At 41.5% G+C, this 22783-nt stretch overlaps 9 protein-coding genes across 9 annotated transcripts; 6 read left to right on the top strand and 3 right to left on the bottom strand.

Annotated features, from left to right (window-relative positions):
* The first annotated feature begins 410 nt into the window (after positions 1-410).
* On the top strand, positions 411-2149 carry K450DRAFT_230133 (uncharacterized protein). Its single transcript, XM_051587200.1, has 6 exons — positions 411-581; positions 644-775; positions 843-1059; positions 1136-1253; positions 1336-1791; positions 1864-2149. Exons 1-6 carry the CDS (start codon positions 446-448, stop codon positions 1990-1992), a joined length of 1188 nt encoding a protein of 395 aa, XP_051446967.1. The 5' UTR covers positions 411-445; the 3' UTR covers positions 1993-2149.
* On the bottom strand, positions 2036-4216 carry K450DRAFT_230131 (uncharacterized protein). Its single transcript, XM_051587199.1, has 6 exons — positions 3960-4216; positions 3769-3885; positions 3500-3699; positions 3315-3420; positions 3078-3243; positions 2036-3010 (listed from the first exon to the last, which is right to left on the bottom strand). Exons 1-6 carry the CDS (start codon positions 4027-4029, stop codon positions 2272-2274), a joined length of 1398 nt encoding a protein of 465 aa, XP_051446966.1. The 5' UTR covers positions 4030-4216; the 3' UTR covers positions 2036-2271.
* A 313-nt stretch (positions 4217-4529) lies between these two features.
* Positions 4530-5176, top strand: K450DRAFT_230127 (uncharacterized protein). The gene is made up of 4 exons (XM_051587198.1): positions 4530-4596; positions 4668-4708; positions 4779-4903; positions 4979-5176. Exons 1-4 carry the CDS (start codon positions 4569-4571, stop codon positions 5067-5069), a joined length of 285 nt encoding a protein of 94 aa, XP_051446965.1. The 5' UTR covers positions 4530-4568; the 3' UTR covers positions 5070-5176.
* Positions 5177-5409: 233 nt separating this feature from the next.
* K450DRAFT_230119 (uncharacterized protein) lies at positions 5410-7438 on the top strand. Its single transcript, XM_051587197.1, has 10 exons — positions 5410-5522; positions 5586-5681; positions 5744-5885; positions 5955-6130; positions 6202-6270; positions 6327-6391; positions 6457-6738; positions 6800-6953; positions 7028-7184; positions 7250-7438. The coding sequence occupies exons 1-10, from the start codon at positions 5416-5418 to the stop codon at positions 7283-7285; spliced, it is 1284 nt and encodes a 427-aa protein (XP_051446964.1). The 5' UTR covers positions 5410-5415; the 3' UTR covers positions 7286-7438.
* On the bottom strand, positions 7250-10390 carry K450DRAFT_230117 (uncharacterized protein). Its single transcript, XM_051587196.1, has 9 exons — positions 10124-10390; positions 10020-10065; positions 9893-9947; positions 9693-9823; positions 8800-9620; positions 8477-8721; positions 7757-8418; positions 7596-7690; positions 7250-7524 (listed from the first exon to the last, which is right to left on the bottom strand). The coding sequence occupies exons 1-9, from the start codon at positions 10327-10329 to the stop codon at positions 7398-7400; spliced, it is 2388 nt and encodes a 795-aa protein (XP_051446963.1). The 5' UTR covers positions 10330-10390; the 3' UTR covers positions 7250-7397.
* A 33-nt stretch (positions 10391-10423) lies between these two features.
* On the top strand, positions 10424-13408 carry K450DRAFT_230114 (uncharacterized protein). Its single transcript, XM_051587195.1, has 2 exons — positions 10424-13053; positions 13129-13408. Exons 1-2 carry the CDS (start codon positions 10473-10475, stop codon positions 13215-13217), a joined length of 2670 nt encoding a protein of 889 aa, XP_051446962.1. The 5' UTR covers positions 10424-10472; the 3' UTR covers positions 13218-13408.
* Position 13409: 1 nt separating this feature from the next.
* Positions 13410-14488, top strand: K450DRAFT_230111 (uncharacterized protein). The gene is made up of 6 exons (XM_051587194.1): positions 13410-13500; positions 13571-13698; positions 13760-13831; positions 13905-14013; positions 14081-14188; positions 14259-14488. The coding sequence occupies exons 1-6, from the start codon at positions 13439-13441 to the stop codon at positions 14458-14460; spliced, it is 681 nt and encodes a 226-aa protein (XP_051446961.1). The 5' UTR covers positions 13410-13438; the 3' UTR covers positions 14461-14488.
* Positions 14489-14933: 445 nt separating this feature from the next.
* Positions 14934-15875, bottom strand: K450DRAFT_269743 (uncharacterized protein; the record flags this gene model as incomplete). Its single annotated transcript, XM_051592936.1, has 2 exons — positions 14934-15668; positions 15768-15875. 2 exons carry the CDS (start codon positions 15873-15875, stop codon positions 14934-14936), a joined length of 843 nt encoding a protein of 280 aa, XP_051446960.1.
* A 2097-nt stretch (positions 15876-17972) lies between these two features.
* K450DRAFT_206919 (uncharacterized protein) lies at positions 17973-22696 on the top strand. Its single transcript, XM_051584753.1, has 17 exons — positions 17973-18185; positions 18471-18509; positions 18680-18716; positions 18775-19029; positions 19177-19180; positions 19223-19373; positions 19450-19718; positions 19787-19895; positions 19958-20312; positions 20387-20662; positions 20734-20804; positions 20873-21117; positions 21191-21261; positions 21336-21399; positions 21464-21626; positions 21691-21869; positions 21941-22696. Exons 1-17 carry the CDS (start codon positions 18047-18049, stop codon positions 22577-22579), a joined length of 3066 nt encoding a protein of 1021 aa, XP_051446959.1. The 5' UTR covers positions 17973-18046; the 3' UTR covers positions 22580-22696.
* The last annotated feature ends 87 nt before the right edge of the window (positions 22697-22783 follow it).

Here is a 22783-nt window from a genome sequence, read left to right as displayed (position 1 = left end):
TGGGCACGACGATGCTGCAGCCAAACTGAAGCCCATCCCTGCCTACTGTCCCTCAATTTTGCAAAAAGTCTCCTATTGTATGATCTAGGTTATCTTCTCTCCTATACTCTACAAAGGTATGGTAAAGGACTCTCCTTCTGTTTTTATTGTTGCATTTCTTCTGACTTGTGGCAGTCGTCTACTTGGATTGGCAAAGCATTCGTGGCTGGTCATGTATACATTGATCTATAGCCAATAGTAGCACGTACCTCTGATATTGCTTGCCTGATCTACACGAATCGAATAAAACATTGAAAGCAACCCCTGAACCCACATTTGGAGCGTAAGATGGTTGCGCCCCTTACCTACCTCCCCCAGTATCTCCCTTTACTTGTTCAGTATGGTTTGATCTTTGAAAGCTTGCTTTGCCTTCTCTCTTTTCACTTTTTACCATTGTTTCCACAAAATGGCAGCAGCTTCACCAGTTGAATCCGTACCCCCCGCTCCAATCGCCTCTATCGGAACAGGCATTGCAAACTTGCCAAACCAACGCCATAAAATTGTCGCAAAGAATGGTGCCAACTTCACTTTGATGGTTTGCGGTAAGTGGATACAAATACCCCACTTTCAAATGTACGGTATATTGATGTACGATGATCTGCAGGTGAATCTGGTCTTGGAAAGACAACCTTTGTCAATACATTGTTTACAACTGCTATCAAGGATCAAAAGAATTTGAATAGAAGAAAGGTCAAGCAGCCTGCCAAGACTGTGCAGGTCCAAATCACGAAGGCTGGTAAGTCAGTGTGAGCCCAATTAATTAAAAGTATGCAGCGGAACTGAATGAAAATTACTTTTAAAAGAGCTGGAAGAGAAGATGTTCAAGGTCAAGCTGACCGTTATTGATACACCGGGATTCGGTGACTATGTCAATAACAGACATGCCTGGATACCAATCGTAGATTTCATTGACGATCAGCATGAGAAGTACATGCGCCAAGAACAACAACCAAGCAGAAAGGGCATAGTCGATATGAGAGTTCATGCTTGTCTCTACTTTATCAAGCCCACTGGTCACAGGTAGGAAACAGCATTAGCTAACATAAGAGTTTTTCTTTTATAGCAAGTGTCATTTAACCTGTCTTTACGACAACAGTTTGAACCCTCTTGATGTTGAAGTCATGAAGAGACTTGGATCTCGCGTAAACTTGATCCCTGTCATTGCCAAGGCTGATACCTTGACACCAGCCGATCTTGCCAAGTTCAAGGAAAGCGTAAGTTTGCTGCTCTACATCTGCCTGGCTGCTTAGTGCTTGATGTATACTCACCATGTCTTCTAAATCGATCAATCAACAGATCAGAGATGTAATTGCCGCTCAAAATATTCGCGTATACTCTTGCCCAATTGAAAGTGATGATGAAGCCAGCACAAAGCGTAACCACAATATAATGAATGCCATGCCTTTCTCTGTCATTGGCTCCACCCAAGACGTCACCACTTCTGATGGTCGCTCTGTAAAGGGCAGAGAATATTCATGGGGTGTTGCAGAAGTTGAAAACGAAGAGCACTGCGATTTCAAAAAGCTACGCAGCCTACTTGTTCGTACCCACATGCTCGACTTGATTTCAACCACTGAGGAAGTCCACTATGAGAACTACAGACAATCTCAGATGGAAACCAGAAAGTTCGGCGACCCTAGAAGCCAACCTTCTGAAAACCCCAAGTTCAAGGAAGAGGAGGAAGTCCTGCGCAAGAAGTTTACAGAACAAGTCAAGGCTGAGGAACAAAGATTCCGTATGTGGGAACAACAGGTAGGATAAATGACATAGTGCTAAGTTATGGATGGTCATGGAGTTGTATTTAAACAATGTAATTTATTTTAGCTATTGGCTGAGCGTGATCGTTTGCACAAGGAATTGGAATCCCAAAATGACAAGATTAAAGAGCTTCAAGGCGAACTAGATGCTTACTACTACTCTCAACGAGACTCTCCCAAGAGCATTAGAAAATGAAGAACAAGTAGCAATCCAATATTCACAAGTAATCCCCAATAATATTTTGCAGTTACTATCTTCTATATCTACAGTTTGTGATTGAGCACACCAGGGTTAATAAGAACCTGGAATATGACGATTATTGAAAATATGGATGATTGATGTTCAAAGCATATATTCATGATTTCGTTGACTACTACTTTATTAAATGAGTTAATTTTGCAATCTATTGAAACATGCAATGGTGCATTTGTAAAGAATTACACTTTGATCCATATTGAGATCCGACGAATCAAATCATAGCCACCAATAGTTAACGTATAAGCCAAATACTACAATGGCGATGGCAATTCGAACACCATACTCAACGTTGTCATAGTAATGCTTCGTAGGCCGTCCACCCGAGACCAGCTCGTCCAAGATATCTTCCAACTGATCAACGAAAGCCTCAAGTGAGAATCGTTCTTGAGCGTGCTTTCTTCCTGCTTCTCCCATTTTACGTCCGTCCAATTCAGCTGTAGCAATGGACTTTATACCATCGCGCCAATTTTCTGGGGTTGGTGGTAGGAGTAGACCAGTAACGTTGTGTTTGACGGTTTCTACCGGGCCGCCGTTATTTGCAGCAATGACTGGGGCTCTTGCATACATAGCTTCGACAGGGGTAATGCCAAAGTGTTCATTAGACGGTGTATAAAGTACGACTGTTGCATGCGACAAAAGATAGCCGCGTTGAGAGTCGTTGAACGAACAAAGGAAAACCACTTGTGAGTCGGTAGGAACCACTTCAGTGGATCCTGGCATCAGAGTGAAAGTTTTCAATTTGTACGTCTCTTGCGCTAACTTGTTAAGCTCCTTATGATATTCAACATTTTCGGCGACTCTTGGGTCATATCCTCCGCCAACGATTAATCGCATACTATTGAATATCTCTGGCCGTATTCCTCCGTCTTCTTTCAGCATTGCGAATGAATGTATGGCTAAATCAATGGCCTTCTTGCGTTCGAACCGATTGATAGACACAATTAATTTTCTATCACTTTTTAAACATTTAGTCAGACAATGCAAGTTATGATGAGAAAAATAGCAAAAGCTGGACCACTTACGATATTAAAACCTTCACTCGAGGATCATCTATATCAACTTCCTTATCGTATGCTTCCAAGTTAATAGGAGGGTATAGCGTTCTCGGATTTTTTAATATAGATGGAAAGGAGCGCTTGAATACGCCGGCCGTGAAATTACTATTTACAACCACAGTATCCGCCATTCCTGCAGGCATAGATGTAACTTCATGATGAGATTTTGTAAGATGGTGCAGTTCCGATGAATTTAGTACGAACCAGTGGTATATTCCTCGAAGAGATCTACTGGGGCACGGTAGATGCGTTGTATCAAGGTGTCATGACGAGCCAGTTTCTTGTCCGGAAAGTGGCAATAGAAAAACACCTATATAAGAGTTTTCATAAGTTATATTTTGGATGTTCTCTGCTGCACACAATAGTAATATGACAGATAAACTACTTACTTTAGATGAACAGAACAACTTCAACAATGGAATACAAGCACTCAATTGGTCTACGAACAGAACATCGTATGTGTCTTTCTGTTGCCTCAATAGAGATATGCAGAGATGGAATTGTCTTAAAATTGCACATAGAATGTAAAATCTTCCAAAGATGGTGCGAGGTATGATCGAATTTCCTTCAACTCGCACCTCGAGCGTGCCTATAACAGTAGTGTGAGTCGAAAGCCAACAGAGTATTCTTCACGACCTTCCAGAAAGAGGCGCCTTACCATCTCTTGTTTCCTCGAAACAGTGGTTTTTGTCGTGGTGTGAAGTATACATTACGACTTGATGTCCACGTTCTTGCAAACCAACTGCTGCATCCACAACTAGCCGTTCAGCTCCACCTGAATTCCGAACAATCAGTAACAATCAGTGTCGGCTTGGAAATATATAAAGTTGCGTAGATCGAACGTCTTACCAATGCCAAGATCAGGGTGGATAAATGCTATTTTGAGAGGAGCCTGGGTGTTAAGCTTGTCCTTAGCCATTGCAAGGTAAATTTGAATAGCAAAAGGCCGCTCAAGTCGATAATTCGTTTGACACGTTTTTAAACGTTGATGTTGAGCTCCGCTTCAAAGAATGGAAACGGCTCGTCGTCAAAATCTTCCTTATTTCCTAACCAACGTTGGCCAGCGCAATGAAAGGCACAGTCAAACTTATATACTGATACAATCTTACGGCTACCTATTGAATACGCATATCCCAATTTTTGTCCAGCTTATGAATTTACACCTATCTCCATAAGATGTATTCAAGTGTTGGGAAGCGCATTGTCATTATAAGAGACGACTTAATTATGTCTCTATTCATTTGAACTTTTCAAACCTGCCTGAGTCATTCTGAAAAGGACGTTTGATAGTCATTTAGAGCTGAACAGATTGATCAAGGTGAGGAGTCAATTTTTGGCGCGAGAATCCGTCTTTGGTCACGTGAAGTGCATTCACCCAGATGGGCCAGAAGTTTGAAGCCAACAGTCTAGCTGCGATTCAAGAAAACTTTGCTATTGATCCTTTTACACCTTAGCAGAATGAGCATCCTGAACAGTTTCGTTGACAGTACGTCTTCCGTTCGCCTCGGGTCTTTAGAAATCACTGCGCAGCTACTTACTAATCTTTTGTCCTTGTAGAGTTTGTGTCGGTGATCACTTTGGACGGCCGTGTCATAGTGGTGAGCAGTCATAGTAATAAGATCACGGCATATAATGAGCAGTCAGCTAACTGCAAACATCGATTTGTAGGGCACCGCAAGAGGAATCGATACCACTGGAAATATTATATTAGAAAAGTGCCACGAACGCGTCTTTTCACCGGAAGGCACAGAAGTTGTTCCCCTCGGTCTTTATGTCATACGAGGTGATAGCGTGTAAGTGATTTTTCCTCAAAAGAGAGAGATGCATAATCATAACGATTCAAGTAATTTAACTATTATTTGGAACAGAGGAATCATTGGCCAGATCGATACAGATGCAGAGGCAGAAATGAACGTTGAAGAGTTACGTGCTGAACCTTTGAGTGCTACTATACTCTAATGTTACTCTTGGCTTGGTAAATTTGTTCTTAAACGAACCACAAATTGTAGGCGATGGATCGATTCTTCTAAGCAGCACCATATAGATCTCGTTTTCATAACTCTCCCACTTCTTTCATTCCACCTTTTGTATTCACCTTTTTTTTTAAGTATTGTAATATAGCACTTACGAATATCTTTTCGATTTCGATTCATCAAACATGTTCCGAGTGAAGTCAGGATAGCGTGCTAAGTCGAGTCAGTGGTTCAAAGGACAAGTAACTTCGTACCAGATTATGTGCAGAATGATATTGCTCAAATTCGTTAATTTCAGTGTGACTGCAAAGCTGTGCCCTTTTGCTTTCCTCATGTCACAGTACGATGTCTTGAAGACCATGGTAGCTAGAGTTGCCCGAGCGTTCTATGATCCAAAATATATTGTGGTACTGGATGCTCTGAACAAGATTGGAGAGCAGTATGTATATGGCATTGCTGTGTTCGTAGTAGAAATAGCTCGTTAACTTTTTCAATTCTGCAGTGTTAAGGAAGAAGATCTGTCGATCAATCTTAAGTTAACTCTTCGGGAGCTGCACAAGCTGTGTGCCAAACTGAGAGAGGATAGACTAGTTCGAATGTATGTCGCATTTTCATGATTGTGAAGATTTTATGAGTTCTTAACACTTCGTCTGCTTTCAGTGTTCAGAAGCAGGAAGCACGAGCACCTGATCAACGAGCCGTACCCAAGACATACTATTATATCGACTACAAGCAATTTGTAAACGTGGTGAAATGGAAAATGTATAAAATGCAAACATCGGTCCGAGATACCTTGCGAACGGTGAGATTCTGGAAATATCAAACTTGATACTCACGTACATTACATATTAATTGGCATGATGTATTGTAGGAATCTGAAAACAAGGGTTATGTCTGCCCAAATTGCCAGAGAACTTATCCGGCTCTTGAGGCTGTTGGGCTTATCAGTATGACGGATGGCTTGTTTCACTGCGAGGATTGCGATGCTATACTTGAAGAAAACGATAACGCCGAAAACGTGAAATATAGTCAAGAAGTACTCGCCAGGTACGACTTCAATTTTTTTCTTGATCTCTGTCAAGCAAAGAGCATGGGCGGTTAATTATTCTCTTATAAAGATTACGTGAACAGTGCTTGCCAATCATTTCGCTGCTGAAGCAAACGGATTCTTTGGTTATACCAGCCAGGTAGGTGTATTGATCAGTTTCCTTCATTGGACTTGATTACTGATGAGTTTGTACAGTTATGTTATAAGGACTTCAGCTGGCATAGATGGGAATGGAAACAACAAGGCCAACGGTGATGATGGTATGGGCGTACTGCACTATTGAACATAGGTATCACGTATGCAATTCGCTAAATTTAGTTTGTAGATGGCCATGAGCTTGCCATAGCTCAAGATACGGGAGCTGGTCAAGGCGAAATCATAGTAGACTTGCAAATGGACAATGAAGCTGCGCGCCGAGCTAAAATATCCGAGTCTAATAAGAAGCGACAGCAAAACGCCCTTCCAGTGTGGCATCAACAGAGTACTATTTCTGCACCTTTGAAAGGCACCGGAGATCGGGAAAATGCAGTTGAAGAAAGCGATTCCGACGAAGAGGATCAGTTTGAGGCAGTTGAAAATGAGGAGTATGATCAAGATAGAGCAGATTGTAAGAATTTGAACGTGTGTCGATACACTATCTTCTTTTTCACTTAATTTTTTTTTTTCAGATTATGCCAAATATTATGACTCCCTCAATGAACTTGCCGCAAACACGGAGCCTATGGGCTCTGAGGTCGATCAAGGTCTCATGAACGATGACGAGGATACTGGGTTGGAAGTAGTTGGAAGCAAACGTGCATTTGATGATGACACTGAAGCTAGGTAGGCCCAACATTCCATTCGCTGGTGACTTATCTGTTACTAGTGATCCCTAACTCTTTCATTCGCAGTGACAGTAAGAGGCAGCGGCACGATAGCGCTGATGAAGAAGACGCGGACAACTTCGACGATATAGATACGGAAGTTACCAAAGTATCCGTGAATGGTCGACTTGTACCATTGCATGAGATTACGGAAGACGATCAACTCAAAATGACCACTGAGGAATATCAGGCAAGTAAAACGGCATCAATTTCAAATGCTTATACTAAATACTAATGTCTACGATCCCTCTATAGGCTTATTACGAGGCGTACGAAGCATGGGCACAGTAATCCAAGGAGAGCTCGCCAATATCAACATTTTTTAAAGATAAACAACTTTAATAAGATTGTATATACACATCATAACATGAAATAGAAGTCCACAACGGTATTTCTCCTCAGACTATGGTTTCTGTCCGCTAAATCTAATACCAAATTTCGGCTGCCAAGCGCCACCAGCTTGAGGCTGGGCATTGTCTTGTGGGTTCAAATTTAAGGATGCTAGTGAAAGTGGATTGACACCCAATGTCCTAAAACAAAACACAATAAATCGTTAACAAATTAAATTCGATAGATTCATGACCCAATCTCAATCGCTCACTTTAAAGCTTCTCGTGCTTCATTTCGCCGATGTTGTTGATAATCGAGGCATTTTTTCCTGAATGTACTTAGACTTTGCCCATGATCTGTATAAAACTGCATTGTATGAAAGAATGTCAGTACTGCAGTCTCCATTCCACAAGTCTTGTAAGACTTATATACCTTCATGCCTTCCTTCAAATTAGTATAGATTTCTTGAAACTTATCATAGGCTTGCTCCAAGTTTTGCAAAGCTTTCTCTCGTTTTGCGATAGCTGGGTTAAATCGCCTTGCCTCCAAAAAGTCCTCGTTTGCGGTCGCAATTTTTTTCATCAACAGGTCCTGTTCTTCTTCTTGCTTGTCCACATCTTTCAAATATTCGTCATACTGTCTCAACTGTTCTGCAAATAGATCTTCAAATTGAGCTGGTTCGATTTTGGCTATTGGTGAGTTTGCGGTGAGCTGAGCGGCCTTGTTAAGCAACGCAGGTGAAATATCATCTGCCATAGAAGTTCTTTGGGCACGTTCAATAATATCTTTGCGCTCTCTTACGTGTCCGTCAGCTTGTTCGAGAAGAGCCCTAAGGTGACGTGCAGCATTATTCTGTCTAGCAAGATCATCATCCTCATCGTGAGCTGAATATCCTCTCGTAACATGAACGGACGGAATGGACCGCTCAATTTCATCAGTGGGTAAGTTAAGAATATCGATGATCTTAACCCAGGTATCGAGCTTTTGATGGACTGTTTGGTCCGCTTTTTGTGCTGATAATATGGTTTCTCGATGCTTTTTACCTTGTGCAATCAGCTGGCCAGTTAACTCTGACGATTTTTGAAGAGGCCATTCTATAGGTACAAAATTAGCAGATGCTTCAATGAAATTGAAAGTGCTCAAATTACTCACTGTCACCGTATTGTTTTCTCATTGCATCATCTTCCTCCAGCTCTTCGTCCACAGCATTGAGAGCTTGATCCAACAATTCGGAATTCTTTAGAGAAGATTGTCGCACTTTTTCTATCATATCGTACAATAATGCAGATCCTCCTTTACTCTTGATTTCATCCGCACGCTTGATGAGAGAAGGTGGGGGACCAATTGGCTGTTCCAGGGCTTGTAATGCTGTTGGCAGATTTAAAGATCTCAAAGTACTAAAAAGGATTTGACCCGTCAACCATCAAATTACAGTATCTGTTTATCTCGTCATGAGCACCTACTAAAAACTTTACCTTTGGTATACCCCAGTGAGTTCATCCAGTTTGCCGATAATATCAACCTTAAGGACCCTTTCTTTCCGATCAAAGTAGACACTTGCAGCTTGGTGTACAGCAAATGGAACCAGTTTTTGAAAAAGTGGAAGACCAAGCAGAGGGTGGGGCATTTTCCCATGACTCCTCTCATTGTCCATCATAAGCTGAACAGGATCAGTTATTTCGGTGGTTGGCATAGGCTTTACCATCCCAGACTTTACGATTGGAGGCAGAGCTGACGAGCTTGGCACTGGTTCTAAGTAGATAACATCGTTGTCTCTTTGAGCTCTGGCAAGATTACTTTGTATTATTTGCTGTAGTGATTTCAAGTCGTTTATAACCATCTCATTGACGCCGGATCCTCGAGATAGAAATGATCCTGACATGTCCAATCCCTTCTTTACATAAGACTCTGCAAGTTGAAGTCGAGCAATTTCCTCGCCATACTTATTTTGGGAAATGCATTCCGTCGCCTTACGGAATTGTGCAGCGGCTTTAAAGTGAAGCGTTTTGATTTGCATATGTGATAGCCAGCTTTGCGGATATAATCCTGAGATAGACGAGTTCGTTGCCAGATCATAAGCTGAGTCATAATACTCAGCGACTTGAATAGCTAGCCGAGCGATTGTTCCATCTCGGAGATGATCAATAGCTGCTTTCTGCCACACACATTCCTGAGCCTGCGCCAACATCAAACTAACCAAGGTGTTGAGAGCTGATGTTGTCATGTCTTTAGTAGGAGCTGTCCGTATTTCTGGTATCACGACATCTTGTAGATGCTTAAAGGCGCCGGCGGCATTCTATGACCAAATAAAGGACTGGTTACCAAAATGTGCTTAAAGGCATCGAAAGTCCATGCTGCCACAACCAACCTGAAAATACATGCACGCCTTTCTAACACCATCTGCAGTTGCTCTGTTTTCCGATATACCAAGCTGACTTTGCATAGCGGCAATAGAGTATAGTACACAGGCTTTTTCATAGTTTAGATTCCTGTACGCAACTACATGCACAAATGGGCCAATTAGCATTGATCACAAATGCATCGACTGTTCTCTATTTGATCACCTACCTGGTTTGCCACCGTTGGCGGAGAATGCTGGGTACCAAGGAAATTCGGCACCAACCTATTTAGTACAGGAAAGTCTGAGTTGAGGCAAACGTGGTATGATGAAATGCAAAGGACATTGAGCACATACGTCAATAGGAAACTTTGAGCCGATGAAGACGAGTTGACCGTGATATCTACAAAAAAAATTGTTAAAAGAAAAACCATTTTCAATAGAAGTAGTAGTCAACTTACTTGATCAGCCTGTTCAGAGCATTATGCTGTGCTCCAAGGTGAATGCAGTCCATTCGCAATTCATCAAGAACTCGAAAGTCATCAGTGTAGAGATCTGGATGCTCTGCATAGGCGTTGGAAATGTAATCTCGAAGAACTTGCGTTAAGGCTACCTTTTCAGTTCTCTTCACTTCCACAGCTAAAAGATTGGTGGTTGCGTTGGCCATGGTGGAGAGTTATCACGAAGGGCAGCGGGGACAGAAACAGGTCAGGACTGTTCGATATGAATTTTCGAGGAAAGAACAATTTTTCCTCCGCCAAACTTTTTTTCGAAGATCTTGCACTTACTTACCTCTAGGCAGCTGCTGTAATGTCTATGACAGCACGTCCTACAGATGCACAATTTTCAGCCATAGAGCAACAAGCGATACTTCAATGGAAAGAATTACAAGTGACGGCGGCCGAGAATGACGACGATCAACGCACGCTCACGGACACTCTAGGCAGTCAGAATGTACAGCATTCAGGGAATCCATCGCGGAGAACTACTAGAGCATTGAACGAGATGCCTTCAACTTCAAGTAGATCATCAAAAAAGCCTATACTGCGACTCGATAATCCTCTGACTATAGAAGAAAAGCTTTTAAAGATGGAAGAACCCACTCTCTGTTGGTGCAAGAAAGAAGCAGCTACTTTTGACACCTTGGAGTTTGGTGTTATCTACGAATGTCACAATTTACAGGAATTTCGAACTTCGAAAATCTCGGCCGCTAATGAAAGCTCTTTCGACGACGTGGCCTCGATAGCGAGCGATATAACAGACAAACGCAAAGATGATATCAGCCGTAGTAGTTCAAGTAGCTCACCCGCTAATGGTAGTTCAACGAATAGTGATCAAGTATTTCCATCCAAACCCGAAGGATCGAAGAAAGTAGTGAGATCTCCAGCCATTTTGGATAAGATCAGAGGAAAAGGTCGTGCTCAACCTTCGAATATTTGTGGGTTTCATGTTCATAAACGTGTCTGGGACCAACTTCGCAATCAACTACAGGCAGGAAACGACCTGGATTCTAATCATGTAGAGCTTAATATCTGTCCCGCCTTTAATCTCACATTCTGCGCCAGTTTCAGGCTTCAAAACTCTTTTCCTAAACGCTCTCCTCCAGTTCCAAAATGCTTTTGCAATTTCCCTGTCAAGATGCTGTTGAGTACCAGTGGACTACACAAAAATCGAGTGATCTTCACTTGCCCTAACTTCGATGTCGATAACGCAAGACCAAAGTGCAGTTGGGCTCTTATTGCTGAAGAAGTTCCATTTATTCCTTCCATAATATGTACCCATGCGCTACTTCAAAAGTCTACAGGACCAGTAGAATCGTCTGCAGCATCGTTGGAAGCTACACCAAGTCAGTCACAAAAATCTGTCGCAAAAGACAATCCTGTTTCTTCTAGTCTCACTGCTCTAAAGGACTTATCAGATGATATTGTCAGCCCGAAAGGTTCTGCGAGCAGTTCCATTGTCTCCGACGCTATTGCCACGACAAGTCATACCGATCCTCGACCAAATACCAGCGGCAGCAGCGTTGATCGCCATGGCATTCGATGGACAAAGGATCGCCAGATATTAGGCGCAAGTTCAAATGCAAATACACCAATTGTTGCCGATAACGGTGCTGATTCGATGGCTGGACCAAGCTTCAGTAGTTACTCTGCAGAAGCCAATGATGAGTACCCACCGCATCAAGACGGATATACAGAAAAAGACGTTGGACATACATCCGACAGAGCATTGCAAACAGCATCGGATCATGAGTATGGAATGTATGAGCAATCTTCTCCTCAGACACATAGCTCAGAGGATCTTTTTAGGCAACATCAATATGCTCTAAGAAAAGCGATTCTTCGTAACAAAAGCGACCACCAGATTTCTGAATGGATGACTGGCCTAAATTTACCAAATCAACTAACTGCAAGCCAACAATCTGCGCCTCCAATCAGAAGAAGTATGTCGAACGGTAGTCGATCCGGGGTAAACAATGGTGATATGTATAATGATAATGAGTCTTATCAACCTTATCGTGCATCAGTATCAACTTCATACGATCCGAATTCAGCGTACAGTATTCAAATGATGCAGGATCATACATCCGGCGAGAATCATACATTTCCGACGACCGGGAAATCTTCGAGCAATATGGTGCCGCCTTCCGTTTACAAGACATTGATGATACCTAAACGAGCAAGTGACAATCCATATTCGAAGGCATCGCTTTTGAATACTCTCAACATCTCAGAACCTTCCGAAATAGATGTATCACAGCCGCAGCACAAACGAACTTATCCTGAATATAACACACCCAAGTCTCCTGGACCTTCCCGAAGCAAAGAACATGTAATGTCTTCACCTACGACTCCATCAACGTCCAAACAGAATGTATCACCGGCAACGCTGAACACCGTCGACAATGATATGGAATCCAATGGAGGCACCAGGAATCAAGTGATGAAACAACTTGACGTGCTAGAAGCAAATTTCCACAAGTCCATTTCCAGCCTGTTTCTCAATCAGAAGAAACAGATACTGCAAATTCAAGAACAAATGATGGTCGATATGGAGGCAATACAATATCCTATGTACGAATACGTTGCAAAATTGGAGAGAACACAGCGAAGTTTGCAATTGGAAAACGAGCTTTTCAAAAGAGAAAAACTGCACGCAGAGGAGAGCCATGATAAAATGCAACAAGTCCATGCAGAGGAAATGGACTTACGGCGCCATTGTCAGAAGCGTACAGCAAACCTGGAGATTCTTGTTACCGAAATATTACAGCAGAACGAACGACTGCAACAAGAAATCGAAGAGAAAAACGAAGTTGCAAAGCTTTCGGACTTCAAGTGCAGAGTATGCTGGCACAATACCATTACGCACGCAACGATACCTTGTTACCACTGTAGTAAGCTATTGAAAGCACATTATTCACTTGACAGTATATGAATGCTTTATTAACGAGATGTTCATTTTCCAGTATACTGTGAGGCATGCGCTGACAAAGTAAAAGAATGTGCTATGTGCCGTAAAGCAAAGGATGGCATTCAACGTATTTACCTAGGATAGGCAACTGTACATATTCTGCTCACCTTGTGTTATAGAAAAAATGCCCTAGTATAAAAAATGTAATAATTAGATGGTTATATCGTCTGTAACTTTAGTAAAATCATCAAGTAAATGAATTGTATAGCGCCCGTCTGGTCCTAGCAGTCAGATCACGTCTGGCGTTGAAAAAGTAAAGTAATGCCGACCTAACGGCCTAAACCGATCTTAAGTTTATTTCTTCCATGTCGGCTCGCAATTTCTTCAGCACAGGTCGCAAGATCGTTGCCATCGGTCGTAACTTTTCGTTAGTATTACTTTTACTTGGTTGGTGTTATATAAGTTATGTATCCTCTTTCTAATATATTGATTCGCAGGGAACATGCCAAAGAGTTAGGTAATGCTGTTCCCAAGTCACCATTCTTCTTTTTGAAGCCCACTACATCATACCTGGCAAACGGTGGATCCATCGAAGTACCTCAGGGATGTGATGTTCATCATGAAAGTATGTTTCTGATTATGTTGTACTGTTCTTGAACAATCATGTTCTTACAAAGATGAAATAGTTGAACTCGCTGCTGTCATTGGCCGAGACGCTCGAGACGTCTCTCCTTCTGATGCAATGGACTACGTTGAAGGTTAGTCCCATGATTTAACACTATGGAATTGATGATGTGTCATGACGAACTCACTGTTGCCGATAATACATAGGATATGCTTTGGCGATCGATATGACGGCCCGAGATTTGCAGGCAAAAGCTAAAGCCAAGGGTCTGCCCTGGAGTGCCGCCAAAGGATTTGACACATTTACACCAATCAGGTAAGGACTTCAGTAAAATGATAGCCATATCATCTTTGGCAAAACTAATGGCTATTGTTCGAAATAGTGATTTTATCCCAAAGAACGCCATTTCAAACCCACATGATGTCAACTTGTGGCTCAAAGTCAATGATACCATCAAGCAAAATGGAAATACGAAGGACATGATTTTTGAGTAGGTTTTCGGTTCAATCCACCGTGCTTGTCTAAAATGCCCGCTAACGTGGATGATTTCAATTGATTAGAATCCCAAAGCTTATTGCTTACGTATCCACCATCATGAAGCTAGAGGCTGGAGATGTTCTGTTAACCGGAACCCCTGCAGGCGTTGGACCAATTAGACCTGGCGATACTGTTACTGCTGGCTTGAGACCAGCTGGTGCAGCAAAGGACTTGGTCAACATCAAATTCGATGTTATTGAGCGTAAAGGAAATTACAAAGATTAGTCAATAAAAAAGGCATATTATAAAATTTTCGCACCAGCTGCACCGTCGCTACCAGATTCTAATTCCCAAAAACAGGCTATCAATTATCCAAAGTGCAAATTTAGAATGCCACGTAGCTTTAGTTACATGATTTGGATATCTGCACAAAATATGTATAGATGTATATAGTTATATAGCACAACCGCCCGTCTTATCGTCAGCTTGTCGATGAAAGGAGAGCACAAAAGAAAGCAAACTTTGATATACAGTTAGGTCGGTTCAAATGGAGTAATTTCCATCTATAGATGTGACCTGAAAATATAAATCGTAAACGAAAATGAATCGTTACAGCTTAAAAAGACGGAATGAATCTACTCCACAGGAGCGGTAGAAGAAATGGGAATGGGAAAAAAGTAAAAACGAGGGCAAGAATGAAGGGTGCAAAAAGGAAAATGAAGGAAAGAACAAAACAAGGATGTAGTTGTTCACAGTTCTTACTTTGGTGCTGCCTTGTTCATGACGCTAAGAACGTTCACGATGTCTGCCGGCGATGATACAAAGTAGTCAGCTAAAGTTTCACTCTTGTTGGAGCCAACTAGGCAAGAAAAGGTGGCATCTTGATCAACTTGTTTAGCGTTCCGAAGTGATCGGAACATGTCTTCGTCAGTTTGGTCATCACCAGCACAAAATATGAAGTCCACCTGACTGTGCTTGCTCAGAAGATTCTTGACGATTTCGCCTTTGTTGAGAGCTGATGGCCGAACTTCCAAATTCATTTTGCCAACCAGGACATGAACGTCAAACTTGGGAAGGATTTCTTTTTCCAATTGCCGTCGGCATTCTTCCGCGTTTGCTGGGCCCAGTTTCTCATCGGCTTGTCTATAGTGCCAGGTTAAAGCACACTTTTTGCTTTCTATGAAGCTTCCTGGAGTAATGTCTGTATATTGTTGGAACACCTTTGTTACTTGAGCCTTCCATTCCACCATGTCAATTTGCTCTGCAAGATTGACCCAATTTGGAGATCCAGGGTCTCTGATAAAACAACCATGTTCTGCACTAAGGCCCAAATTCGGAATATGACCAAGATAGTGTTCTAGAAAGGCTTCGTCTCGGCCGGAGATGACCCATAAAGTATTATCACGATCTTCGCAAAGCTTTTTCAGGTGATCAATCATTTCATCCGACGGTATGGCATCGTCTGGCCGCGAGCGAATGGGAGTGAGTGTACCCTATATGAAGAAAAGTCAGCTTCAAGTGGTATCACATCAACAGTATGATGACGCCTAAATCAAAAAAAGGAAATTGAAATTCATTCCCTATCAACTTACATCGTAATCAAAGAACATGATTCTGTTGCGACCATGCTTGTATTTATCAGCTAGTTTGTCTAAATTTAATGCTGGGGTGGTAGAGGTAAGACTTGGAGATGTAGACATGGTTGCTGACTTCCCAATTATATCTTTTAAGTTGCTGGATATATTTGGGGTGATGATCTTGCTGTTAGTAGGAGACATGAACAGTCGAAAGAGGGGAGCAGGTTGAAGGGACCAAGAGGAGTCTGTGGAGGAAGAGAAAGAAAGAGAGCAAAGCGAAAAAAAAGCAATCGATAGGTGCTGTATCGATAATTTTGGATCTTTCAATCTCCGTCAGTGCAACCTACGCTCTTAACTCACAGCTTTTGTTGAATTTCCATTCGTAGCTGATAATGGTAGATAAAGATGGCAGATCGATTCGGCTCAGTGAGGTCACATTGAAAGTGTAATACACAGAAATTGCAAGGAAACATCTTCTTCTTCGTTCCCATCGGTGTACGATGGCATATTAGATGACATGATTCATATTCCCACCGTCGCTCCTTTCCAAAAAATTTTTTGGTGCATCTCAGCCTACCACTCCTGGCACACATGCCGTAACTCGTAAATTTGTTAATCGATATTATACTGGAAGGCAATTAGATCGCTTCCAATATCATACGGAAATACCACTGTTCTTATCTTCCATGTTAATGCCGCCTTATTGCATGTTCCGTCTCATCTGTTTCAGCGGCTGTTTGCACATCGCAGTTTAAAATTGTTTTCCAATCTCTTGAAATCGATGTCATACCTTGCGGCGGTCTTATCTCCTTCTAACTGAAAAAGCCGTTGTCTGTGAACTTTCAAAAGCTGATTACGGAGTTGATTCACTGCATTCCAAACAACAAAATAAAAAATAACAATCTAATTACAAAGTACATTTAGGAGACATTCCATAACCATGCCGCAAATTAAACAAATTTGTTTTGCAGATACCTAATATCCAAATTACCGTCATCTATGGATGGTATATAATCAGATGATTCCAAAAAAAAAAAAAAGATATGTATGCCACATGGGACAACAGCCTCCATAACGGTAGCAGTAGCTGTATTGTTAGAAGTCAAACCCACGTTTGGATTACACCTCGTGTTATGTCTAAGTATTGTGCTTGTAAACTTACCAGTCATTCGTTACTGAGGTCAAGGCAGACCACAGAAATATCACCATGGCTACTTAGTTGACTACTTACTATCCTTTGCTGAGGCATATAAATACTCAGAACTGGAGATGTTGAACACGCAATTGGAAATTCCAAAATGTATGATCTCTTTCCTTCTAGCTCTAGCTTTGTACTTTCGTACTGACTTGAAAAAAGCTTGACTGTCGTTTTCTTATGCATTTTCAGCATGATCGGATTATACTTTATTCTGTATCGCACTGCATTCGGTATTGGTGGCTGGTGGTACACAGGCATTTGGACTACGATGGCCAATCGCTACCATAAGCAACGAGGAAATGTTCCGCTGCAAAACAGGTTTGCTGCTTCGTCTTTTTCTTTATTTTACTTTAATATGGAGGTTGACTCCCAAGCCCAAAAAACAAGGATTGGTCATAGGAGGTCCATAAATGTGCACAGAAAGTAATCTCTTGTCATGGGATTGTCTTTGTAGCTTATTGTGATCAATTCGATACTAGAAGCTGTTTGGTACTATATAATGGTTGGATAGGTAATACTGTGTATGTTTTTGTTTCCAATGCAAATGTTTTTTCTACTTCACCTCTTTCGGAGAGAGTAACCATGCAATTGTGGCAGTCAAGAAAATTCCTGCATGTTGTCCTTGCCATGCGAAATATAAACTCCGCCGTGCTGCGCTCCCAGTGTGGTGGATGAACTCGTTCGGCCCAATGTTGACAATGGAACTACAACGGTGTAAAAAAGAACTGTATACAACATATTCTCGAATTAATAAAATTTCTGCATTCAAGATGAAGAGGTCAGCTTCTCTTACTCACTCTCTCATACTACAACCGTAAACATCGGAATTACCTATTTCATTGTTTGCATCCTTTAATTCTGACTCAAATGGCCATCCTAAACAGCTATTCCAACAGGTAATTAAAGATATTCTCATCAATAGCTAGAGAAAAGATAATGCGTGTCCTCTCCATCAGCGAAGAGAGGCTCAGGGGCTTAAAAAATTAGAGGGCCGACAAGGAAGTGGGATCACTTGTTTCATTCGCTCTCGGACGATCCACGCGTTTGCCTCCGGTCCACCCAGTAATCGACCTCCTTTCTTTTTTACTTCTTCGTTATGTCTCCCAAAAATCCTACAAACGGACATACTTCCAATTTTAAAGAAATCCGTCATATTGATACTGAATATGGTATCAAAGTAACAAAGTTTAAGAGCGTTAAAACCGGCTTGACCATTGTACATGCCGACATTGATGGTAAGCCCATGTTACTGTCAAAATCTTTGCATTTAGCTTTGACATTTTCTATCTTTTGAGAGGAAGTACTCCACCTTTACTTTGTGGAAATCGTACTTCAAGCTATACCAAGCTCCTTCATTCTATACAATTCGAAGATTTTTTTTATATTCGTGTTTATTTACTTAAACCTCATAATTCTTCCAAAGTTTTGATCTCGCATCAATCTATTTACTATCCTACTTCTGTACCAATCGTTCTCTCAATCCGAATGCGTTTATTAATCCGAAGTTTTTGAACTTTTAGCACCGTTGGTGAGCGGCTATTTTGCGTTAGCTACCGAAGGTAGGTTTCTAGGGACATGGTGCCAAAATTGCCTTTGTTTTGCCAAATTGTCAAATCAGATGCTTGGGAAGCATGCTGTGCTGCACACGCATTCATTGATGCCTTAATACTCCCTCCACATGTGTGACACAACAACCAACCTTATCTAACTGTGACTTTCTTCCGCATAGCCCTGGATGACTATGGCTGCCCCCATACTCTCGAACAGTAAGCCACAGTTGTTACTTTGACAACTTTATGAAAAAAATCCTAATTTTCTATGTAGTCTTGTTTTCCTTGGGAGTGAAAAATATCCATACAAGGGTGTTCTGGACTCTCTTGCTAACAGGGCTTTGGCGCAAGGTACTAACGCCTGGACCGATGTTGATCACACCTGTTACACCATAACAACTGCCGGAAGTGAAGGTTTCTTGAATTTATTGCCAGTTTACATCGACCATATTTTGTATCCGACTTTAACTGCCAGCGGCTGTTATACCGAAGTCCATCATATCAATGGAAAAGGCGAAGATGCAGGTTAGTCATTTTGTTCTTATGATATCATTAATTTTAGCCGTGACACTATTCAATGAAGACTGACTTCAAATTTTCCTTGGTGAAACAATATATTACCGCCATTAGGTGTAAGTACATACGTCAAAAATTGAATATGCATTAACTTGAGAAGTTGTGTACTCATTTTTGACTCTTTATTTCGATCGAAATGAAACCAGGTTGTTTACAGTGAGATGCAGGGACGTCAAAACTCCAGTGAAGATCGAATGCAGCTTCGTATGCAGCGACATTTGTTTCCTCAGGGATGTGGCTATCGTTCAGAAACTGGTGGCTTGATGAAAGAACTTAGGGATATCACTGTTGACCAAAGTAAGTGACCTATTGAATTCAAAAGTAGCGTTTTGCCTTCACATACTCAATTCCAATCATATTTTCTTCTATTCAGTTAGAGACTACCATAAATCTTATTACCGTCCGGACAATTTGTGTCTGATTATTACCGGCAAGGTTGACCATGCCAAGTTATTGAAGGTACTAGAACCTGTTGAAGCGAACATCTTGAGCAAGCCTACTCCTCCCGCAATGAAGAGACCATGGGTTGAATCTGGACCTGTTCCCAAACTTGCTAAAACTGTTGAGGAAACAGTTCTCTTTCCTGATGAAGATGAATCCATGGGTGAAATCATGATTTCTTGGAATGGTCCTGACTGTCATGTAAGCTAAAAGTTTGATACTTTTTATTCTTGAAACACCTATCGATTTTTACATCCATTCTACATTAGGAATTCTTGGAACTCAAAGCGGTAGATGTTCTGAACACTTATCTGACAGATTCTCCCGTTTCTGTCCTTCAAAAGGAATTTGTTGAGATTGAGGAGCCTCTATGCACAGGTAAGCCAAACATACAGCGTTATATATAACGTTATACCATCAGTCACTAACACAACCTCAAGACATCGACTTCCATATTGTTGATCAGATTCGAGCCGTCCTAAGCTGCAATATTGCAAATGTTCCTGAAGAAGAGTTGGAAGAATTTGTTCCCCTGTTTTTTGAGACTTTGAACCGTGTCATAGAAGAAGAAGGCATTGATATGAACAGAATGAAGACTGTCATACTTAGAGATAAACTCAAGTTGTTGAACAATATTGAGACCAACTCTCATTTCTCTGCCGCTATCACCTGCATTGGCGATTTCCTTTACGGAAAAGAAGATGGTTCGGATCTGGAAGCTGCTTGCCAAGATCTCAAGTATTTGAATCAGTTATTGGAATATACTAACGAAGATTGGATTCGCTTGCTCGAGAAGTAAGTGTCTACATAGCCCCACCCAGTCGGTACACTCAAGTTTAGCCTGTAATCTAATGTTACCTTCCGTTTAGATGGTATGTCAAGAACCCTCACATTGCTCTCCTGGGAAAGCCATCAGCCGAGTTCGCCGACCAACTACTCAAAGAGGAGTCCGAGCGTATCAGCCAGCAGCGTACCCGCCTTGGTGATAAAAAACTGGCTGAATTGGAAGAAAAGCTTGAAGAATGCAAGAAAGAAAATGAAGTTCCTGTTCCACCTGAAGTTGTCAACGACGTTCCGATTCCTTCTGTGTCGTCTATTGATTTCATTGAAGTCCAGACTGCAAGGACACCCGATGATGGGCTGTTGTAAGTTCTTTCGTCGGGTATGCCAATTGATTATGATGGCATTGTAACTAAAGCTACTTCGTGTTCTGCAGCACCAACGACGTCCAGGATCACGTTAACAATGATGCCGATGTCAAGTTGCCTTTTGCTATTCAATTTGACCGTGGGTTGAAGATCACGAAATTCATTATTCAGATCTTCTTTGTTACTAATTTTTGTCCTTCCTTTTAGACATCAATTCGAGTTTCATCAAGCTTTCTGTCTACATAAGCACAGCCAATGTTGCTTCTCACCTTCGGCCCTTGACCACCTTGTTCCTAGATGCTCTATTTACACTGCCTATTGAAACCAAAGACGGTCTGATTCCGTATGAGGAAGTGGTTAAGAGACTTAGTGAAGACACTGTCGACTATTATGCATCGCTTGGTACATCTGTTGGTTTCAGAGAAGTTGCTATGCTTGGAATCAAAGTCGAAGTAAGTGAAATATCAAGGTTTGGTATGTGATGCTCATGATTCGAGTAATAACTCATTGTAACCTGTAATGTAGGCTGCAAAATATGAAAAAGCGGTTCAATGGATAAAGGATGCACTGTGGAATACAAAATTCACTCCTGAGAGGTAGGTTAACATCAGGTTATTCCTTGTCGGTCGAATTTTTGTCGTAAATGACTCAACAACCATATTCAATACAGACTGAAGATCACTGCAAGCAAAATCCTTAATGACATCCCACAAGCCAAGAGAGACGGACGCGGAGTAAGGCTTTTATTTGCTAACAACCGTTTAATAAGATTTTTCCATCTTACATCACCTTTTCCAGATGGCGAACTCTGCTATGAGAGAACTGCAGTTTCAAAGGGAACAGTCTACTAATGCATCAAGTAATGTATTATATCAAGCAAAGTACCTTCCAGATCTTTTGCAGCGCTTGGAAAAAGATCCACAAAGTGTGCTGGATGACTGTGAACGGTTCCGTCAGGCGTGTAAGTACAATGATTTAATGAAATATGATTTTTATTTACGTTGACCAAGCTTTACTGCATTTAGTGATCGATTCTCCTGCCTTCACTGTGCATATAATCGGTAATATTCTGAAGTTACCTCATCCCAGATCGGTCTTTTCGGTTTTCGAAGAATCTGGATCAGTTGGCAGACCTGCTACAGTGCAACATTACCCATGGGCAAGAGAGGTACTTAACCAAAAGGGTAAGGCTCCAGGTGATATTGTAAGTTGAAATTTTAAAAAGATCTCTCTTATCATTTTCGCTGCGGAAGGCTGACAGTAGTTTGACGGCAGGGTGTAGTGGTAAGCCTTCCTTCCATCGAGAGTTCCTTCTCCTTGCATAGTGCTCCTGGACCTGTATCATTTGATTCAGAAGATATTGCGCCTTTGTTGGTCTTGAACGAGGTCTTAGAAACCATGGAAGGAATTTTCTGGAAACTCATCCGAGGACAAGGCTTAGCTTATTCCTGCAGTTTGAGAGCTGATGTGGAGGCACACCTCGTGTATTTCAGCATATATCGATCACCCAACGCCTACAAGGCTTTCCTTCAAGCACGTAACGTTATATATCAGCTCAAGGAAAAGGAGTTGGAGATTGAGGACTCTGCCATTGACGGAGCAAAAAGTGGTGTCATATTCAGTATCGTCAATAGGGAAGATACTATCAGCCATGCTGCCGGCCAGTCGTTTACCAATCAAATTTTGAAGCAAGTCAAGGCAACCTATAATCGTGATCTGCTGACACGAGTACAAGCCACGACGAAAGATGATTTGTATCGTGTGCTCAACAAGTACTTGGTTGCTCTATTCGAGCCTGACAGGTCGAACGTAGTCGTAGTCTCCACTCCTGGCAAAGTCAGTGATATTGCGGATGGTTTTAAGTCAATTGGTTTCAACGTGACTACAACTTCCTTGGACGATTTAATAGTTTAACGCTTTCTTTTCTTTTAATTTACATTCATAACTTTAGAAGTTTGCAACGTATTTCACGTATAGTTCATATGGTACAAGTAAAGACACTTATTTTTCCCCATAAACTTTGCAATTTTCAGCTTTGTAACGAGTGCCGCGCGTTTCGGAAATTCAATCGCGACATAATTTTTGGAAATTCAAGCACCATACCCTCAAAGTTACCAT

Source organism: Umbelopsis ramanniana (genome assembly GCF_025399195.1).
Source record: "Umbelopsis ramanniana AG unplaced genomic scaffold K450scaffold_12, whole genome shotgun sequence".
Taxonomy (NCBI): Eukaryota; Fungi; Mucoromycota; class Umbelopsidomycetes; order Umbelopsidales; family Umbelopsidaceae; genus Umbelopsis; species Umbelopsis ramanniana.
The sequence above is the reverse complement of the archived record's forward strand: the minus strand, read 5'-3'. Positions and strand labels throughout refer to the sequence as shown.

Bases quoted from the DNA above. Each gene is read 5' to 3' on its own strand.
- K450DRAFT_230133 (XM_051587200.1), top strand. From the start codon at position 446: ATGGCAGCAGCTTCACCAGTTGAATCCGTACCCCCCGCTCCAATCGCC. The intron at 582-643 runs GTAAGTGGATAC...GATGATCTGCAG, and splicing joins CTTCACTTTGATGGTTTGCG to GTGAATCTGGTCTTGGAAAG. The intron at 1,060-1,135 runs GTAGGAAACAGC...TTACGACAACAG, and splicing joins ATCAAGCCCACTGGTCACAG to TTTGAACCCTCTTGATGTTG.
- K450DRAFT_230131 (XM_051587199.1), bottom strand. From the start codon at position 4,029: ATGGCTAAGGACAAGCTTAACACCCAGGCTCCTCTCAAAATAGCATTT. The intron at 3,700-3,768 runs GTAAGGCGCCTC...CTACTGTTATAG, and splicing joins TTTCGAGGAAACAAGAGATG to GCACGCTCGAGGTGCGAGTT. The intron at 3,244-3,314 runs GTTCGTACTAAA...CTATGCCTGCAG, and splicing joins CTTCGAGGAATATACCACTG to GAATGGCGGATACTGTGGTT.
- K450DRAFT_230127 (XM_051587198.1), top strand. From the start codon at position 4,569: ATGAGCATCCTGAACAGTTTCGTTGACA. The intron at 4,597-4,667 runs GTACGTCTTCCG...TTGTCCTTGTAG, and splicing joins CCTGAACAGTTTCGTTGACA to AGTTTGTGTCGGTGATCACT. The intron at 4,709-4,778 runs GTGAGCAGTCAT...ATCGATTTGTAG, and splicing joins TGGACGGCCGTGTCATAGTG to GGCACCGCAAGAGGAATCGA.
- K450DRAFT_230119 (XM_051587197.1), top strand. From the start codon at position 5,416: ATGTCACAGTACGATGTCTTGAAGACCATGGTAGCTAGAGTTGCCCGA. The intron at 5,523-5,585 runs GTATGTATATGG...TCAATTCTGCAG, and splicing joins CTGAACAAGATTGGAGAGCA to TGTTAAGGAAGAAGATCTGT. The intron at 6,131-6,201 runs GTACGACTTCAA...TCTCTTATAAAG, and splicing joins AGTCAAGAAGTACTCGCCAG to ATTACGTGAACAGTGCTTGC.
- K450DRAFT_230117 (XM_051587196.1), bottom strand. From the start codon at position 10,329: ATGGCCAACGCAACCACCAATCTTTTAGCTGTGGAAGTGAAGAGAACT. The intron at 8,722-8,799 runs GTAAAGTTTTTA...AATCCTTTTTAG, and splicing joins CTCACTGGGGTATACCAAAG to TACTTTGAGATCTTTAAATC. The intron at 7,691-7,756 runs GTATATAAGTCT...CATACAATGCAG, and splicing joins ATTTGAAGGAAGGCATGAAG to TTTTATACAGATCATGGGCA.
- K450DRAFT_230114 (XM_051587195.1), top strand. From the start codon at position 10,473: ATGTCTATGACAGCACGTCCTACAGATGCACAATTTTCAGCCATAGAG. The intron at 13,054-13,128 runs GTAGTAAGCTAT...TTCATTTTCCAG, and splicing joins AACGATACCTTGTTACCACT to TATACTGTGAGGCATGCGCT.
- K450DRAFT_230111 (XM_051587194.1), top strand. From the start codon at position 13,439: ATGTCGGCTCGCAATTTCTTCAGCACAGGTCGCAAGATCGTTGCCATC. The intron at 14,014-14,080 runs GTAAGGACTTCA...TGTTCGAAATAG, and splicing joins GACACATTTACACCAATCAG to TGATTTTATCCCAAAGAACG. The intron at 14,189-14,258 runs GTAGGTTTTCGG...TCAATTGATTAG, and splicing joins ACGAAGGACATGATTTTTGA to AATCCCAAAGCTTATTGCTT.
- K450DRAFT_206919 (XM_051584753.1), top strand. From the start codon at position 18,047: ATGTCTCCCAAAAATCCTACAAACGGACATACTTCCAATTTTAAAGAA. The intron at 20,663-20,733 runs GTAAGTTCTTTC...CGTGTTCTGCAG, and splicing joins ACACCCGATGATGGGCTGTT to CACCAACGACGTCCAGGATC. The intron at 21,870-21,940 runs GTAAGTTGAAAT...GTTTGACGGCAG, and splicing joins GTAAGGCTCCAGGTGATATT to GGTGTAGTGGTAAGCCTTCC.